We start from the raw sequence: 19058 nt of genomic DNA, 5'->3' as shown, positions 1-19058 counted from the left end.
TTCAGCAGCCTGTTATGGGTTTCCTCCTTCACTCGTCTTACTTATGAGATAAATGCTTGGAAATAAATCTTCCTGCTTTACACGTTGCTTATTTAAGCTCTTTTTCATTGGTTGAATCTGCTTCGCCACCATTGTGTGACACGTGTTTGTGAACACATGATGGTCAATTGAACCCAGTTCTGAGTTGCAACCATTTTTGTGTTTGCTTAGCCATGGCAACCAAGTGTACATCAGTGAATTCCTCTATTGTTGTTAAATTGGTTGTCTGACATGAAGCTTGTGTGTTTGTTTTGGTGTTGATTTCTCTTCATCTCCATCACCCCACCTCCTCTCTGTGGAACCCCTCTGTTTGACTGTCCATTGTTTTTTTTCCCCTCGGCCTTTCCCGACTCATTATATCTTTGTCTCTCTGTCTAGGAGCAGTACGAGTTGGTCCACAAAGCAATTGCTCAGCTCTTTCAGAAGCAGCTGCTGATGCTGGAGAGTCCCACCAACTCGCAGATACACGATGGCATGGTATGACACACTCACGTTGCGTGTTTTGTCTGGTGTTAAAGAAAGCCAGGATGCCACTGAGTAATACTTGAAGAAAAAAAACACACCAAATAATTAGTCACAGGGGGATAGAAAACAGCAGGAAAAGAGAGTCAAGTTTCTGGAAATTCAGAAGAAGAGGAGTTCTGATCTGTCTAGGACTGCTCTGCTGAACCTGTTGAAAGAGCTTGAAAAGAAAAAAAAAAACCTTTTTCTCTGTCAGTCACTGCTGACCTCATTCTAGTTTGCTTTTCTCTGTCCCTTATCGCTCAAAAACTTGCTTACATACAAATATTTTTTCCCCCCTGGAACTCCAGCTGAGTCAAGGAGTTTATTCTAAAACTAAAACATCACATAAAAAAAGAAACAAAAAGCTCCACATTCTTAAATACAGCCCTTTGAGACTTAAAGTCACCTTTTAAGGTCACAGCAGAAGATGACACCATGTCCTGAGGTATTTATGAAATGCCTGTGACTGGCCTTGGTAAAAATACCGCAGGATTACAGTACGATTGCAATCTTCTCAGCAGCGTGTTCACAGCCTTGTTCATACCAACTGGTTTAGGTAGATAAAATATTTAAGTATGTTGACTCCACTTCCCTCTTTCTTTTTAATATCAGTAGTAAGGTTATTATCACAACCGGTCCAAACGTAATTGTGAATACAAATTACACTCAATAACCCTTGAAGTGCACTGTTACCGTATTTAAATATGGTACTACTTCCTGTTTTAGGTTTAAACTTCTTGTCTGCCATGTGTTTTACTGGTCCAGGTTGTTTGACATCATACCACAGACTGGAATGATGAAGTAACATGACGACCTGTCAGCGAGTGGTTGACATCCCAAAATACTGCCACTAGTCATAAACACCTTTGGCTTCATGTTAGTCCAGCCCTTTGTGGTTTAGGCTTTTACTGACAAATATATATATACACACTTACAAACAACCTTTTGCTCAGTATCTGTAAAACTGACAAAGTTATATCCATTTTCTGTGTTGTAGATATACAACTCATGATTATTTTCTGAAAGTTTCATTAAAATCTGTCCAATGAGACATGACAAGTTTTAAAAACAGATCTTATATGATTAGTTGGCGTTGACAGTATGTGTTGGCGATGACCTTCAGCTACTACCGCACCAAATCTTAGCTCAGTCTCTAAAGAATTAGCTGAGTTATAGCCATGGTTGTGTTTGCTTAGGCTGCTTAGCGGTGGCTCCAAAAGTTAATCAGTTGTAGATGTACATCCAATGATCGCTTTCTGAGAGTTTCATTAAAATTTGTCCTCTGACTCATGAGCTGTTTTGCTACGACTACAGACAAATAAACACATGAATACAAAGACACAGACAAAAACATTGTTGCTTCTCGCCTTTGGCAGCACATGATGATGATGATGAAGATGATAAATAGAAAACTACAGAGTTACTCAGCCTGGCAGCCCAGTACTTTACCACATGTGTAGATCTTGAGGACATGAAGATTGTGTGAGGGAGGTCAGTGCGTCTAAAGGCAGATGGTACTGTGATGAGAGAATTCACTGGCAACAAACCAGCCGACTTCCTGCTCAGGAAGCAGCGATGACATCACCCCTCTCCCAGAATGCACTTTGACTCTGAGAATAGACAAGCATTCGCTGGGAAAAGGGGACCTTTGCGAGACACAATCGATCCATTTTACACTAGAAAACACTCCCCCGAGACGCTAAACTTTGTTTCTGAAACCTGGACAGAAAGTTTGTGTCATTAAACATTTGTTTAAAGGCCGTGGCAGCAGCTCGAGTTGGGTTGTTTCTGCTGATTATAACTTTGTCGTTACCTCACGATGTTGCCAGTCTGCTCACACACAGCTTATCATTATCAGGGAGCTGTTCTGACTCAGTCCATACACACATTGACTCATGTCCAGTCAGCCATTGTTAGTGATATAACACCCACATAGGTGCTTCTAATGGCAGTACGAACAATAAACCTACTCATACACATCCCACACTTGCTTCTGTGCTCGTTTGCACTTTTACTGTTCAGTAGATGCATTCCTGCAAACATGTTCTCATGAAGTCGAATCAAACTACTCATTTGTTCTATTTTTACATCAAGCCCCCCTGGATGTGCCGAACCTGGTGGCTTTGCAAATTGTAACTTTAGACTGATTCGGATAAGAGTTAGGAGCAACTGAAGTTGCCATTTTCTCATTATCACATGCGAGGTAATGACTCAGGGTGGAAGAAAGGCAAAGGAGAGGAAGAAAGAACAGAACCTGGAGGGAAGAAGGAGGCATCTTTTAGGACAATTAGGAGCTAATCTTGAAGTAATTTTGTAGCTGCCGCTTTAAAACTTTACTCCAGAAACATCGAGGAAAGATTAAAGATAGCTTGGAGAGGTGAACAGAACCTTATCTTTAGACGTGGCTGCCAGATAAATTAGATGAAGTGAGAATTTTCACCTTCTTTGACTAATTACAGAAATTACCATTTATACAGCTGGTTATTAGAATTGGCAGATTTTAATCTTAACTGGTGACTGACTAATTTGATGCTCAAAATCTTGTTTTATTTACTGTTAAATTTCCTTCCCTAGTCCATAAACACACCATAGCTAAGCGGCTTAATACATCAGCAGCAGCTTGTTTTTGAAAATTCAAGTCAAGAGGTGTAGGAGGCTACAAATATATTTTTTCTCTCAAATAAATTGGTGGACATCAGTTCAAATTTATTTTTAATGTAGTGCAGGTCATGTAGGAAAAAAAATTGATAGCAGTTTGGTTTGGAATACACTTATATTTTGACTTTTACAATAAAATATAAAATTGTTGAGCTCAAACCTGGTTTGTGAAGGAGATATGCAGCAGTTTGTACAAACCTGTCTTTTCAGTAAACCATTCTTATTTATATCTGGAGCTTTTCAGTGACAGAGTAAGCTCTCTTACCTGGTGCTTTTTTTTGGATAAGAAGTGAAAGTTTTTACTGTGATAATTGTATTATGAACACACAATCCAATTTTCAATTCAAGCAGAAATTAAAACGTGTTGTTATAGTTCTTGAAGAGAAATCTGAATCAGTGGGTCAGAGTTCCACAGAATTAAAAAATCAATATCAGCCTGATTTTAGGAAATCTTTTAGGCCCCAAAACCTCCATTTAACCCATGAGGACATGCAGACGCTGATAATCTTGTTGGTATCCTCCTTCATTAATCCAAAAAACACAACTGATGTGACGGGCCGAGAAGCTCCAGTTTTGTCTCATCAGTGTCAAAAACTTTGACTCTTTCAACATTTAACTTCTTTTTTGTTTGTTTGTTTTCCTGTTGATAAAGAAGCCCTCCTAGTTGTTCTTCCATGGAACCCATTATGATCCAAAATGTGACAAGTGATGCATTCAGAAAGTGACGCACCTTGACCTTGGAGTTCAACTCGAATAATTTTTAGATGGTACAAATGGCGAAAAAAAAGCAAAGAAAACCATCTTCCTGAGTAACATGGGGTTGCATTTCCTCTTGCATCCACATCCTGGGAGGTTGGCTACAGCCCCATGAATTTTATACTTTTTAATAATATTGGTAACAGTGGTCAGAGAGGAACATGGAGCTGCTTGGAGATGGTCTTATAGGCTCTTTTTGAGCTTCTCAGACAGCTCTCGCTTTGCTTCCTCTGGTCCATATTGTGTAGTACACAGAAAGAAACCAAGTTACCTTTAAACAGGCTGAATGGCTGCTGAAAAGCTTGAAGGAACCTGTGATACTAATTAGGGTCAAACACTTAGTTTGAAACATGTCTGTGATGCAAAGCTTCATGGTCTCTTTAAGGGGACCAACAAATCTGTCCGTATTATTTAAGCACATCACTGTAAAATAAGCAACAAGTCAGATTTACCTTACACTGTTTCTATCAGAATCACTTTTCATGAGAAATGAGAGGTTATTTCAATGAGCTGCAAGGGTACCACCACGTTTATCCACGTCTGTAAATGATCTTTTTGTGTCTCAATCCAGAGTGAAAGCAGTCCTGACAAGGCAGGCCACCCTTCAGACGATGAAAGATGGGACGCGCCGCCACCCAAACCACCTCGCATACGCAGGTAAGACCAACCTGTTGTCCGCACGGTTTGTGTGCGAGATGTTCTTTTTGGCTTGTTTGGTAATAATTTTATATTTGTTGTTGTTGTTTCTGTTAAACTTGTGTCTGAAAACATTGAACAAACTGAACGATGCTCACGCCGAAAGATGAATTAACAGGTTCATACATGGGTGAGGAGTAGGTGTGAAGTGCTACTGAATATAGCAGAGGTTGTGTTTTGTTAAAGAAAAAAAAAAATCACAATTTAGCGAGTTTATTTGGATCACACAATAAAAACACACAAAGCTGCCCAAACAAAAGCAGTAGGGGTTGTTTTCATGAGAGTTTCTTGCATCTTTGCTCTGTTTCAGCCCACAGATGCAGTTGCCCTTCAGTAAAGTTAACTTTTAACAACGGCCTGAGGAGGAGCTGTATTTATATAACATTTTGCAACACTACATACAGAACACACCACAAGCCAAAGCTCGTTGAAGTGGTACTGTTTTCATCTTTCCCCTCTTTGAGAACAAAGTCTTTTGTGTGCATACAGGCCAATTGTCCTCTCTTTCTCATCATTTCTTGTCGTCTTTTTTTTTCCGCCTTCTCCTCGCTTATTTTACTTTCGCTATACAGTTTGTGCTCAGCAGGAGTTGTGCTCCACTTCTTACAGTCTTAGCACAAAAGGCACCCCCTCATCTGATGCACGCCATACACTTGACAACTTTTTAACAAGGTTGACGGATGCCTCAGTTCCGACACTTTAATGTCACAGGGGGACGTCTTGTTGCCAGGAGACACCGTCTCACTTAATAACCTGTTGTTGGAAGCATCGTCAAGAAATGTGGCAATTTGTCTGGTTACTGTGGAAGCTGCGGACTATTTGATCGTCTCGTGAAGACATTATTTACACAGTCGACTGCAAAGAGTTTAAAATTAGTTTTTAAAAAAACCTCCTTACAACAACAATACCAATAATTAATTCAGCTGTTTCAGAACAGAAGTTGGCAAAAAAAGAATATCCAGTTCAATCAATAAAATCTGGAGGTGTGTGTTAGCACCTCTTTGACTTATTAAAACAACTATTTAGAGTCGGGATGCACTGATACCACATTATTTCAAGCCAAATACAAGTACTTGCTGATAGAGTACTGATACAAGTACTAATTAATGCCAATACACTTCTTTCAGTTAATGGAACCTCTAGTTCAAAGTCAATCCATACCAAAAGGTGGTTTGTATGTTGAAAATATGTATTAAAACACATTTTTAATTTAAAAACAATGGGAAATTTAAAAAAAATATTCCAAAACCACTACAAAAAACAAACAAAAAAAATATTTTCCAGCACAACAAAAGGTACCATTTCTACCCAGTGATGCTGCTAAAAGCTGCAATATAAACAATATCAAGAAAAGAATAAGGCCCCACCTCTTTAAAAAAACATCCAGATCACAGCAGTACAAATGGGGAGACCGGCTGTTTTGAAGCATTAGCTTAGCCCTTCCTCAGCAGCTGCTACACATTAAGCAGCTTGTTAACCAGCTTTTCAGGCTCATCAATGACCTGTGGTGGAGGACTCTGATAAGCACAGTCAGTTTTGGTCATATCCAGCCTCCCTGTTTCGTCCCCTCTCCTCAAAATGGTGTAGACCAGTGGTCTCCAATCCTGGTCCTGGAGGGCCACTATCCTGCATGTTTTACTTGTTTCTCTGCTCCAACACACCTGATTTGAATCAATGGGTGATTAACAGGCTTCTGCAGAACATGAAGAGGTAATTTAACCACTGAATCAGGTGTGTTGGAGCAGGAAAACAAGTAAAACATGCAGGATAGTGGCCCTTGAGGACCAGGATTGGAGACCACTGGTGTAGACTGATGATGGCGGCCGGCCCAGAGGGCTCGGCTCGCTGCTGGGTGGCTCTCCGGCTCGGCTTTCCCGGGTTGATAACTCCTACACCATTCTCATGCTTTTCGATATTGTCCTTTTTCCCCCTTCAATGATGATAATGATGATGGATTCCTTTTATCCTCTTGCCAGGGACTGACTTGTGAGATTATTGCGAAACTCTTGCTCAGATCTGTATATCTGCCTCTTCTGCTCAGTCATTGACTCTAAAATACTTCCACATGGCTTCTTTTTTGTCTGGTTGTGTTTACTGAGAGATGAACGTCACACTACCTTGAAGTGGTATCAGAACACTTTTATAAGTTTGAGTACACTCTCACAGTATTGGACCGATACCCAATACTGGTATTGATGCATGAGGTTGACCCTCATAAAAAGTATCTGCTGATATGAATCATTGGCTTAAACGAAGAAGATCTTCAAATTTTTTGCTTTACATCAACTGAGCTCACCAATAAAACATGTATTCAGGCTCAGAGTAACAGGCATAGTGGAGACAGCATCATTATTTGGGATTCTGTTGTTGCTTCAAGGCCTTGAAAGGCTTTAAATTTGTATGAAAATGAACTGCACTGATTTGAAGAATCGGTATGAATGAAAAAGCTTGGACATGTCTAGCCATTCGTTTTGAAACACCTCGCAGTGAAGTAGTTCTGAGGAAAATGTGACCAAAGTTTTGTTTTCTCTAACCAGACTAAAATCGTTAGGTCTTCTCCTGGTTTCCTTTGTTTTTCCTTTTTTTACCTTCTGCTTCGATGGGAAACATTTTCCAGAGGTTCTAACTTTAGCCTGTAGCGGCAAGTGTTCTGTTTACTGCATAGTTTCTTTTCTGTTCTTAGTAAAACACACAAATTTGAACTCTGAGACGCTGCCAAGATCGCTTGCTTTCCTGGAAGTGGGACAGAAGAGGCTCTGTGGAATATCTCGGTGTCTCTTATGCCATTTGTCTTCCTTCGTTGTCTCCGTACGTGTCCTCTATTCTTTGTGCCATCCCTCCGTCTCTAAAGAAGTAATGTGAAGGCCCAGTTTAAGCCTGGGAGTAATCTGTTGATGGTGGGAGCTATTTTTATCCAGATAAGCCACTTTCTGCCAGCCAAACTCCCTTTGGGTCACTTCAGTGGTGCAAGTGTGTGTGTTGTTGTTGAGGGCAAAGATGGAGGGAGATACGGCAGGAAATCCAGTGAGATTGGATACTGAGTCAACGGCTTTGTTACACGCACACAAACACGCTTCAATCAATCCTCAGTAGGTCTCGAGTTCTGACTGAAAACGTGTTTGTAGCATCTCTGAAAGTTTTTGAAGTGAAGTTGTTTTCTTTACTTCAAAGACTAGCTGCCACTATCATCTCACCCGTTTGATAGAAGGCGTGTGGTAAAACACTGAGTGTGTGCAGCTTTCTCAATTCTCTGGGTGAGTCTGTCCTCAAAAGCCGGGGAACGTCTCGATGCTTCCCTTCTGAGGGATCACACTCAGTGACAGCATTCAGGAGCGACTGACACCTCCTCTCAGGAGGACAAATATGAAACTCAGTGAATGTATTGTGTCTACATGACGTTTAGGTTATTTGTGTGGATGATGTTATGAAATGAAGTTCTATTGAAGGCATGATAGGGTTTTCTTGTGATTATGTCAAAGTAATTGGAATATTTTCTTCTCTTTAGGCCACGGGTGGGGCTTGTTTTTGTTTTTTTTCCAAAGGGCCAAATGTGTAACTAGAACTGAACTGAATTCTGCTAAATATAGGTTTGATAAGTATATTTTAGCATATAATTTTCATTAGCTGCTGGGGCCAATTTAAATTTTGTTTTTAATGTGAATCATTAAAATGTACAAAAACAGTTGAAAAACGTGCATGTTTTTGCAGTTTTTTGAACACAAGCTTTAAATTAACAACATAAAATACCTTTTTTTTGTTTTGTTTTTTCTCCAGTGAAAGAAAATCAAATTTTTGCTGACTTTGAACACGTGCACAGACTTTGTTTCATACCTGCACAGGACAGCTTCAGGGGATTGTTGCTGAGAGGATTTCTGTTTTTGCGACTGAAATCAGTTAATAAACACGTAGAAGTCCAAATCTTGTCAAAAAGACTACATCCTGTCTCAGTTTATGTACTCAAACTGTGTGCTGACATGACTGAAGCTCATATTTCTCACAAACTCCCAGTGAAGAGTGTGCACGCAGGAGGCTGTTGGCGTGAGCACCCACTCGCCTTCAAAATAAAAGCACTGCAAAAGCCAGCTCCAGGCTGAAAGCTGAGATTTTGGATTCAGTATTTTTGACTTCTGATTTTTTTTATTGACCATAAGATGTCCGTGTGAAGATGTTTCAGTTTGTTTAATTATAGAAAGTTAATGACAAATATGTCCTGTAGTTTGAAAATATTTGACTATTTAAGAAGAACTTTAGCTTCACTAAGTTCAGTTAAAAAGTTGTTGTTGTCTCCGAGATTAACATCATGTTTTGAGCTGGCAGTGTAATAATTATCTCTACCAGCACTACTTTAATCACTTGATGTAAACCCTTGTAAAGTTTTTACATATTTACATTTCAATAACATGTCTTAGTGCTGCAGTTGTTCCTCGCCTTCAGCCTCCTCTCCCTTTTTTATTGTGATGCTTCTCTTTTTTTTTTTCCTGTGGCTTATTGGAGTTTGCTCAGTCCCCCCTTTTAAGATGAAGCTTTAATAATTCCTATGTTCTCTCTTAGAGCCTCATAAATCTGAGTCATATCTGAATATTGGAATCCCTGTGGAAACAATCAGCACCAGCAGGGAGTCATCGTTCTTATTGTTAAATACATCTTTTGCTTGTTCAGGCAGCGAAGATCATGTAAAAGGAGGAATCCTCTTGGGTAATTTATTTTCTTTAATGAAAACAAAGGGATAGTGTTTGGCCCGAGGGGTGAAAATTGCCACTAAGTGACTTATTGGAAGCAGCAGGACGTTGAGGTGGTTAGAAAAACTTTGCTGTAGCTTTATTCAAACCTAATGTAAACAGCAGTTCTTTCCTGCAGCAGATTATGATCTCTGACCACATTTAGTGGGAATGATAACCAAAGTTATAAACTTATTATTATTGCGTGCTGCCTAAAGGTGTGTCTGTGAGTCTGTCTGTAAGCTAAATATCTTTCGAACCACGGGAAGGATTTTAACGAAACTTTCAAAAAGTAAAAGCTGGACGTACGTTTACAGCTGATTAACTTACCCAATTTTACAGATATTAATTGAAAATCTCATTCACAAAACATACCCAGAGCGTGACATCGTACGCTATCGCATGATTGCTCTTAACATTATTTACAAGGTTTGACCAAAACGGCTACAATGCTGTCATTTCTCAACAATAAGAGATTATTCTGAAACTCTGGCTTGAAAGGCAGCGGGTGATATGCATTCCTTCAAGGAATGCTAGGCTTTTTTATTGTCCTTTAGTTTAACAATTAAAAAAAAAAACTACATAAGGAGATGCTTTTGCCAGTTTTAATTAAAACTAATAAATCACAGCCTCTTTTAGAGAATAAGCCGACGACACTCTATTACTTCATGACAAAGGCTTTTAAAGTTTGACTGCAACGCGAAAGAAAAGGAAATCCCCTGAGCTTTCAGCTTGTGTCTGACTCTCTGTCTGCCTTTGAACCACACAGCAGCTCTTGCCTCAGTCATGTGCTCTCGAATTAGCACACCACCACATCCTTTCTCTGTTCCTCTGCATCTCTTTGCATACGTACAGCATGTAAATGCATGTTTAGGGGAGTGGAACGACGTGTGACTGTGGGTGACTTACACCGACACCACCTGATTCTGGAGGTGTATTTTAAGTGCATCTCTGAAGCTCATGTGAGAGGCTTGTTATGTAATCACACTTTGAATTACAGAAGCCATGGTGTGTGACATGTAACCTGGCCAGCTGTAGGATTAATCCTTGTGCATTTTTGGTGTCTGGACAGAAATTATACAAAGATGCATCTTTTAGACTTTTTGGCTTGGTGGCTAAGGTGCATCTTTATGCAGACGACACCAGTTTATTCAGTGCCTTTAAGCAGCTGCAGACAATACTATACAGCTTAAAGTTGCTGCTTAATGTGAGTAAAACTTAACTCATGTTGTTTTCCAGAAGTCACAGAACCCAGATAACATTGACATTTCTACCCTAGGGGGAGACATTATCGAGAAAGTATCATCCTACAAATATCTTGGTATTTGGCTGGATGATACTTTCTTTTAAAATGCATATTATTAGTAAAAAGCTGAAGGTTAGGTTAGGCTTTTATTATCAAAATTTGGCCTGTTTTAATTGATCAGTTAAAAAAAAATAGTTCAGGCTACAATTTTAAATGTTCTTGACCACAGTGACATTATTTATGTGCATGCTGCTTCCTATGCACTTTGTTGTTTAGATTCTGTATATCGTCGTTCTTTATGCTTCATAATAAATTAGTTGTATAGTACACATCGTTGTGTGCTTTAAAACCTAGTTACTTGGCCTTCTTTAAGCCTAAGGAGACAACAGTGTTAGTATATTTTTGTGTACAAAGGGGTACTGGGTAAACTCTCCTCTTATTTCCGTGCTTTTTTTTAATACATTCACAGACCTGTTATGAGTTGTGGTCCTCCAGTTAGCTTTCTTTGTAGAGTCCTCGGGATCTTTTTCTGAACTTGGTAGAACATTGTTTTCTTATTTTGCACCTTGGTCATGGGATAACCTTAAATCCACATTAAAGTTGAATGTTTTTGTCTCTTTGGGAGAGCTTAAAACTCTGATAAAATCTTCTGTAACTGAAGAGTACAACTACCAATCTTCAGCTGGACTTTGTACCTGTTTTAGTCTGATTCTGTTCTGCTTTACTTTGTTTTTTGATATTAGTTGAAACGTTGTAATGGTGTGACATCTTGACCACATATTGTTTGAAGAAGGGGTGTTAATCTCAAGGTACTTCCTGGTTAAGTAAATAAATATAAATAAAAGGCTATACTCTTTGCAAAGTATGCCATACTCTGTAGACTTAGTTAAAGAGATAATGAACTCTGTCAAGCTGATTCAGTCCATTCTTGGTGTGATAAACATCAACAGGTGATGCAGACCTTAAGTCCACAAAATATGGGTTTGAGCTGTTAAACAACAGAAGCAGAAAATCTGAGAACATATAATTTGTCTCAGCAGCACCGCTCTTGAGTTCACTGGTTATTTTGTGAAGTTCTGCCATCTAGTGGTTAAAAACAACTTGGCAGACACTTTGATTTATGTCTAATTTATTAAACTTGCTTTAAAATTCCTTTAAGACAGAATAATTCAAATATGAGGGTCAACATTCCTTCAAGATGATTTTTTTAAATGAACCACAAGATTTAAGATCTTGCCACAAAATGTAGCTTGCACTATTGATATGTTTCTTTCTAAGACCAATAATTCTAATTAGTTTTTAAATAGTCAAACAAATAGAATGTGTATAATTATTAAAAAGCACTTTATATTTTGGGATAAAACATCTAAAGCCTGTTGGTTTCAGACACATTTTCACCGTTGACCCTCTCTTTGTCTCTGCTCAGTCCCCAGATAGAAGGCGATGTTCAGGAGGAGATTCTCCAGCCCCCTGAAGCCCACCCCGTCCCCCCCATTCTCACCCCGTCTCCCCCGTCGGCGTTCCCCACCGTCACCAACGTACGGCAGGACAACGACCGCTACCATCCCAAACCCGTCATCCACGTCCTGGCTACGGCGCAGCGCAACGCCTCACAGGTGAGCTGGATAAAAAAAATACACAACAAATTATTAATAAACAGAATTAAGAGGAATATTCTTTCTTATTTTTTATCAAGCAATGGAGTATGTAGCATCTCAATGTGATGTTTTTAAATGTGAAACTGAGGTAGTTTGTATCATGAAACTGTTCATGTTGGTTCATTGGAGTTCTTTGGAAAACAAAGAGTAGATGCTTCCAGTAGTTTCACTCAAGTTGTTCAGTTTTATTTATAAATAATGAACAGTACCCCAAAAGCTCTCAGTTCCATCCCCTCACATAATCATTATTCATTAAATAACATTATTCCGAAGCTAGGTTTTGAAAATAGAAATGAGGAAACACTGTCATGAGTCAAAAATAAGATCAAAAACAAGTCAAAAATAAAAAAACTGAAACCTATAGAAGCCCTGTGTGAAAGTCTTATTATTCGTCTTTACAGAAACATAACATTTTGACTCTTTTAAGCTGGTTAACAGTTTGACTTTGTCTCAGTTTGGAGGAATTGATTAGATCTTTATCATTTTCTGGCGAAAGGCAAAGGTGGGCGATAATGTTTTGCCTGTGTGTCTGTCTGTTAGCAAAATATGTCATGAACCACTGAACGGATTTGAAAGAAACTTACAGACAACTATAACTGATTAATATTTGGAATCTACCAGATTCAAGATGGCTGCCACAGCCAGCTGACCTTAAAAAAAAACACAAAAATAGCTATAGATCAGTCAGTTTTAGTTATTGACCTAAAAATTGGTGTGGTAGTAGCTGAGATTAATTCTCATAACATAATCTGAGCTCTTACAGATTCTGCAGAATGTTTTGGAGTTAATTCAATTAATAATAGACATTAGCTGTGCAAAAATAGCTACAATTCAGTCAGTTTTACAAACACTGAGCTAAAATTTTGTGTGGTAGTAGTTGAGAGTTGGTGATAACAAATACTCTGAGTGTGACATGTCAAATACGTAAAAATAATTGAAACAATGTTCATTAGTTTCTTAGGTTCTGACGTATTATTAGTTATGTGACTATTCAGTTAGTTTATTAATACAAGAAAAAAGGCTTTCAAAATTTATTAGTATTTTTACCTGTTAAACAAAAAGTATCAAAAATAATTTGAAGTATTAAAACATAATGTTATTCCAAATACATTTACTCTTTATTGATTTTGTTCTTCTGTGAGGAAAAGATTAAATTCCTGGTTTTCTGATGGTTTTTTTCAGAATGCGGGTGTTGACCAGGAGCAGAACCAGTCAGAACCCACTCCGATCCAAAAGACGAGCCCTGCTGAGCAGAAAAATCCAGACCTACTGAGCCAGAACCAGCAGACTCAGGTGTCCAATCTCGATCTCAATGACAACTACAGCAACAAGTTGTCCTCCACGTCGACTCAGTCAGATTCAGGCCAAAGCCAGACCCAGACGCCGTCCTCGCCCCTCTCCCCGGCCGTCGAAGGTTCCGGTCCTCCTCGGATTGAGAGGAAGCTCAGCATCGAGATTAAGAAGGTGCCGTTGCAGGAAGGACCGCGCAGCTTCGACAGTTCCTCCTCCGCAGGGGTGGCGGGTGCGCTCAGCACCAGTTCGAGCAACAGCAGTTCGGCGCTTCAAAGAAGCCACGCCTTCAAGTCTCGCTCCGGTCAGACCCTGCTGACGTCGAGCTCCTCGCTGTCGGAGGACTCGGGCACAGAGGGGGGCGCGGGTGGATGTGGGGACGCGGGCGTCCTAACCAGACCAAATCACCTTCCTGTGAAGAAGGAAGAGAAGAAGACGCAGGAAGAGGAAACGGCGGACATAAAATCCGGCCACGCGGTGTGGATGGAGCCCTGCAACAGCCCGGAAAAACTCTTCCCCAAGACGTCCTCCTCGTCGTCTTCTTCAGACAGAGTCGCTCCATCCTCCTCGTCCTCCTCACACCTCTCCTCCTCCTCCTCTTCCTCCTCCTCCTCTTCCTCCACACCTGTTAGGACTGCTCTCAGTTTCACCAATCCCCTGCACTCCGATAACTCGGAGGACGAGGGGAATGGAGACATGCCCGAAGGAAAGGAGGGCTGTTATACAAACACGTCCACAGTGATGACCACAGTAACCGCGTCCTCTCATTCTGAAAGCCAGCAGACGGCCAGAAAGGCGGTGTCTATGTCGATCGCAGGACAGACTACTCCACTGCCTACATCCTCAGAAAGTAAGCTGCTTTAAGTGCGTCTAATTTGATAGAAGCAAAAATGATGATCTGAACACTGAGGTTGAACTCATTTCTTGGTAGTCTTGTTACTGAATGTGTCTGTATTTTCCACACTCACGTACTCTCAGTGAAACCACATAGTAGGGTCATTTTCTGGGTCAGTAAGGCATCTGACAAACCACATGATAAACGCAAGTTATATTTGACACCATATCTGTCTGGGTTAGTGCAGACAAGAAAAAAACAAACAAATGGAAAGAAAAGAAAGATAAAACAGTGTTTCATATAAAATCTGATTTATTTGTTTTGACTAATCTGTTTGGTTTGCAAGGAATGCTGCAGACGTTCCTCCTCCGGCTTGTTTGTGTTTGTCGGGGTGAATAACTTTGCGAATGGAATAAATTGCTGTTTTGGTTCTTGTGTGCATGTTGGAAGGGGAAGGATCAGCACTGCATGATAACTCACAGATGCACTTATGGCATCTTTGGTGCACGTTGGATTTAACAGAACGGTTTGCTGTTTGTGCCTCGCTGTCACAAATGCAACAGGATGATGGGTTCATTTTTTTTTATTTCTAGGGGTTTGAAAGCTGAGATTGCTTTTGTTTCTTAATTAAAATAAGCATATTGTTTAATAATCACCAGATTCTGAGATACCATTCTCACTTCGATCAAGTGTGAAATCAAGTGGTTTGAGCTGGACTTCAAGTTTAAACACGTTCTTCACTAACCTGATTTTTATTCCCTGGATCGATCTGTGATTTGAGCTGATTTATTTAGCCGAGCATTTCCTTTCATGAATAATTAACCAAGCAAACATTTGCTTCTCTCAGCAGTTTGTGTTTTCTAAGCTTTACATTTTAATTATGCATACATCACAGAGAAAATATCTACTTTAACAGTGTTTAAATTTAATTATTGTTTGCGGGGTTTTTTGGAAGATATTCTAAACGGTGCGTTTTTTCTACCATTAAATCTGATAAACCTGAGCTTCTACCGGTCCCCTCGCATCATGCAAGCTGTTTTAACCAATATTTTTAACCAATCATATCAGTATCAGAGCTGAATCACTACATTGGAGAAGGATTTTCAGACCTAGACTGGATACTCGCTCGGTCCCAGGTGTTTTCTATTTCTCTCTCCATCAGATCCACTCGTTTATCTCAGTAACGACCTCTCATCTCAACACCTCCTGCTCTCATCAGAACAGCCTATCACGCTGAGATCTAATCTACAGAAATTAACTTGCTGCAAAAAACATCTCTAGAATCACCACAAGACAAATAATTCGCATTTTATTTGGTCTCCTTTATTCCTCACATCTAACAAATGCAGCAGTTTGAAATCTAAATATTTTCCCAAGTATGAACCTTTCTCTTGTGTTAATCCACCCATCCAAAAACTAGAATTTCCTTCTCTGTTTTATAATCATCTTGAAGTGTGAATGGAATAATCGTTAGAGAGATAAATTGGTGTTTTAGAGTTTGTCATAGATAATGTTTGTCCAGAGGCAGGTAGGGAAGTAAAATGAAGAATTCTTTATACTTTGCAAAATCAAAATATCATTTAAAAAAAACAATGTGGTTTTTTTTTTTTGTGCGCATTTGCACGCTCTTACTTTAAGGTTAAGATACTTTGAGTTATTTAACTTCAGTGTAAATCTGCCTTTCTGGAGCTGAAAACCTAGAGTTTTCACACCCGGGGTAAGTTAACTCAGAGTTTATGGATAAACTCAGGAGTTTGTTAATCCTCCCCTCTGGAATACGCCCCCCTGCTTTGCTTTGTGTTGCTCATGTGTTTTGGAGGCGGCAGCTTCGTTTGTTTAAAGGCTGAAGGGCTGCTGGTTGATTGGTTGCAAGAATCTAACGGCTGCTTTTTGGTGGTTTGCGCTGTCTGAGCAAAACGCTGCTTCGTGATTGGACAAGAGCGCTGGCGCTGGTGGTGGCTGCTTGGTTGGCTGGCTGCATTATCAAAGAAACACTAAACCCTCATCCATAAGTGCAAATCGCAGAGGTACAACTTTATTACAGCCAGAAATACCATAGCAAACACTTAGTATTTAAAAAAAATTCATTTAAAACTATAAAAATACATAAAAACCTAAAATAATTCCCTTTTTAATAATTATAGACAGATCTGACTGACAAAATGCTGTTTCTGACATTATTAATGACTATATAAACAAGCATAATTAATGCTTTAATATTAATGAGTTGTCACTAGCAAAACATACTTTATAAGAGTGTGTATATGTAAACCTGCAGGGGTTTCTAAGTACCTTTTAGATTCAGTTATTGGGAGAAAATATACTTTAAGCTGCAGGCCTTCTTGACTTAAACCAAGAAAGAGATTCTGTCTTCTGTTCACTGATACAGAAATGTAACTTTGAAAATATATAGCTTTGTCTGGACAACAGATTTGATTTGATTCTTGCGTGTAATTATAAAAAAGTAAAGTAAATCTTGAACAGAAGTCAAACTACTTCACGAAAGTTGTCACAGTAGCTGTAAAGGGCTGTCTACACTAAGAACAAGAACTATAACAGGAGTAAACATGTATAAATTACTGTATAAATCGACTCATTCAACTGAATATTTACTAATAGTATTTATAGCTCTGTATATGACACATCTACAGTTTATAAGACACAATTTAATATTGTGTTTTCTGTTTTGGTTTACCTCTTTAGAAGCTAATTGGTGGTTTTGGAAACATTTTCTTTTTCTGAAGTTACTTTATCACTTATAAAAAGTTGAAGTAGGATTAAATCTTCTAACATCTACACACAACAAAAACATCAATCTTTGAGACGAACAGCCTTCAGGACTCCTAATGTTCTGTGCTGATGTCATATTTGAGAATTGTGGTATTTTTGTCTGTTTACGGTTATTGTTTTTCGTGCCGACAGCCTTTAGGTTTCACACATGCCCACCTTTTTTAATCATTAAAGGGTTTTAACAAGTTCGAGTTTGCAGCTCGATCACATAACCCAGTGCAATAAAATCTAAGCCTAATTTTAGGGATGTAAAAGTCAGATTCTGCAATAACCAGTATTTTAATATCTCAGTGTGTATTTATTAACTAGTTGTCATAAAAGAAAAGCTCTTTAGATTTATATTTGCATGGTCTCAACATTTCAGAATATTTTATTAGAGGAATAAGTTGCACATTTTTGTAGTATAGAAAAAAAAGTTATTATAATAGGGTAAAACTTTAAAAAGTAAAATTGACTTTATAAAACCTTTATGCCCTGAAATCATTCAGTAAAGTTCTTACTCCAGTTCTACTAAATCAAACTGAAATGAAAAATAAAACAAATATCACAAGATACATTTTAACGTGACAAACTGAAATAAGAGCATATTTTTCACTTCTCTCTGGCCAGCTTTTAACCGTGCTCTTTATTTGACCTCTGACCTCTTAACCCAGACTGCTGGGACAGCGATGACTCCCCTCCCCCCCTCCCTGAGAGAACCCCCGAGTCCTTCATTCTGGCCACAGGTGCGTTTGCGTCGGTCCACGTCCTCAGGTGTGGATTCACTGAGTCCTCTTCTGCAAAGGTGGACGGATCAGCGAGGGTGAACCTGAAGGGAGATTTGAGATGTGTCACTGAGGCCCTGTTCAGATCTTGCTTTAAAGGTCCGTCTTGGGTGATGCGATTGCAAGTAGTCAGCTCTGATTGAGAGCAGTAAAAGGTTACCAGCTCTGTGTGCAGATACACAACACACAATGGGCTGACCGATCAGTCTGACAGCAGGTCCACTGATGTTTCTGTAAAAACGACAATTTATTACTATTTTCACATTAACATGGTTCTAAGCCATTTGAGTCTTATTTTTGTATTTATCTCTTGAAAAGCCCAATTGCCTGACAGATGCCATTGGAGAAAAGCAGAGATCATACAAAGATTAGTGACTTCACAGAGCTCAGTGTCAGAGCAAAGACTGAAGATTTTAACCCATAAATCTCTACAGAGTGCTGCCAGCTGCCAGATGTTTTCTGCTGTGTACTGTAAACGTAACATCAGTGTTTAGGTCAGTGAATATAACGTGACATAATGCTGCTCAAACTGTTCTCTGATTCTCACAGAACATAATCGCTTACAGTGACCACAGAGGGTCCGATCAGCCCTAAAAACAATCAGAACAAGCTTTAAACTGAAGAGAAGCTCACCCAAACAATGTCCTGTAATCCACTTTGATTAATAAAATCTTAACAAAATTGACATTTTTAATGAAAAAGATTCTGATAAATAGTTTTACACTTTTAGCCAACCCCCTCTGCACCAAAAAAACAAAACAAAATAAAATAAAATACTCTTAGGGATGGCTGTTTTAATTATATTCAGCTCAGTTGACTTAATTTTTCTATTTTTACCCCGAAACGTCCAGGTAACAACTCCGCTGCTTCCTTGAGGTCATGTCAGTTTAGTAGGAGGTCCTACAGCTTGTCTCAGGACGGATTATGTTCAGACTACCAAATGTAGGCGAATAAAAGGGGTCTGGATCCTCTTTGATGGTTTTAAGTGAAAACATTTTCTATGAGGCTAACAACACAATGGTTTATTGGTGACCAAATGCTAAAGACAGATTTAAAAAGCAGGTCTGAATGGGGTCTAAGTGGTTGGATGCTGTTTTGTGTTCA

At 39.2% G+C, this 19058-nt stretch overlaps 1 protein-coding gene across 3 annotated transcripts in view; it reads left to right on the top strand.

Moving 5' to 3' along the window:
* Positions 1-19058, top strand: part of ptpn12 (protein tyrosine phosphatase non-receptor type 12) — a 49748-nt gene that overhangs the window by 26032 nt on the left and 4658 nt on the right. For 2 of the 3 annotated variants that reach the window (XM_017414847.3, XM_017414848.3), the window contains exons 11-15: positions 418-516; positions 4529-4614; positions 12044-12233; positions 13458-14415; positions 17844-17915. In XM_017414847.3, coding sequence (XP_017270336.1) covers positions 418-516; positions 4529-4614; positions 12044-12233; positions 13458-14415; positions 17844-17915 — 1405 coding nt within the window. The remainder of the gene's footprint in view (positions 1-417; positions 517-4528; positions 4615-12043; positions 12234-13457; positions 14416-17843; positions 17916-19058) is intronic. The other variant, XM_017414849.3, reaches the window with a different exon arrangement.

This window comes from Kryptolebias marmoratus, linkage group LG18 (genome assembly GCF_001649575.2).
Source record: "Kryptolebias marmoratus isolate JLee-2015 linkage group LG18, ASM164957v2, whole genome shotgun sequence".
In the NCBI taxonomy this organism is placed as follows: Eukaryota; Metazoa; Chordata; class Actinopteri; order Cyprinodontiformes; family Rivulidae; genus Kryptolebias; species Kryptolebias marmoratus.
The sequence above is the reverse complement of the archived record's forward strand: the minus strand, read 5'-3'. Positions and strand labels throughout refer to the sequence as shown.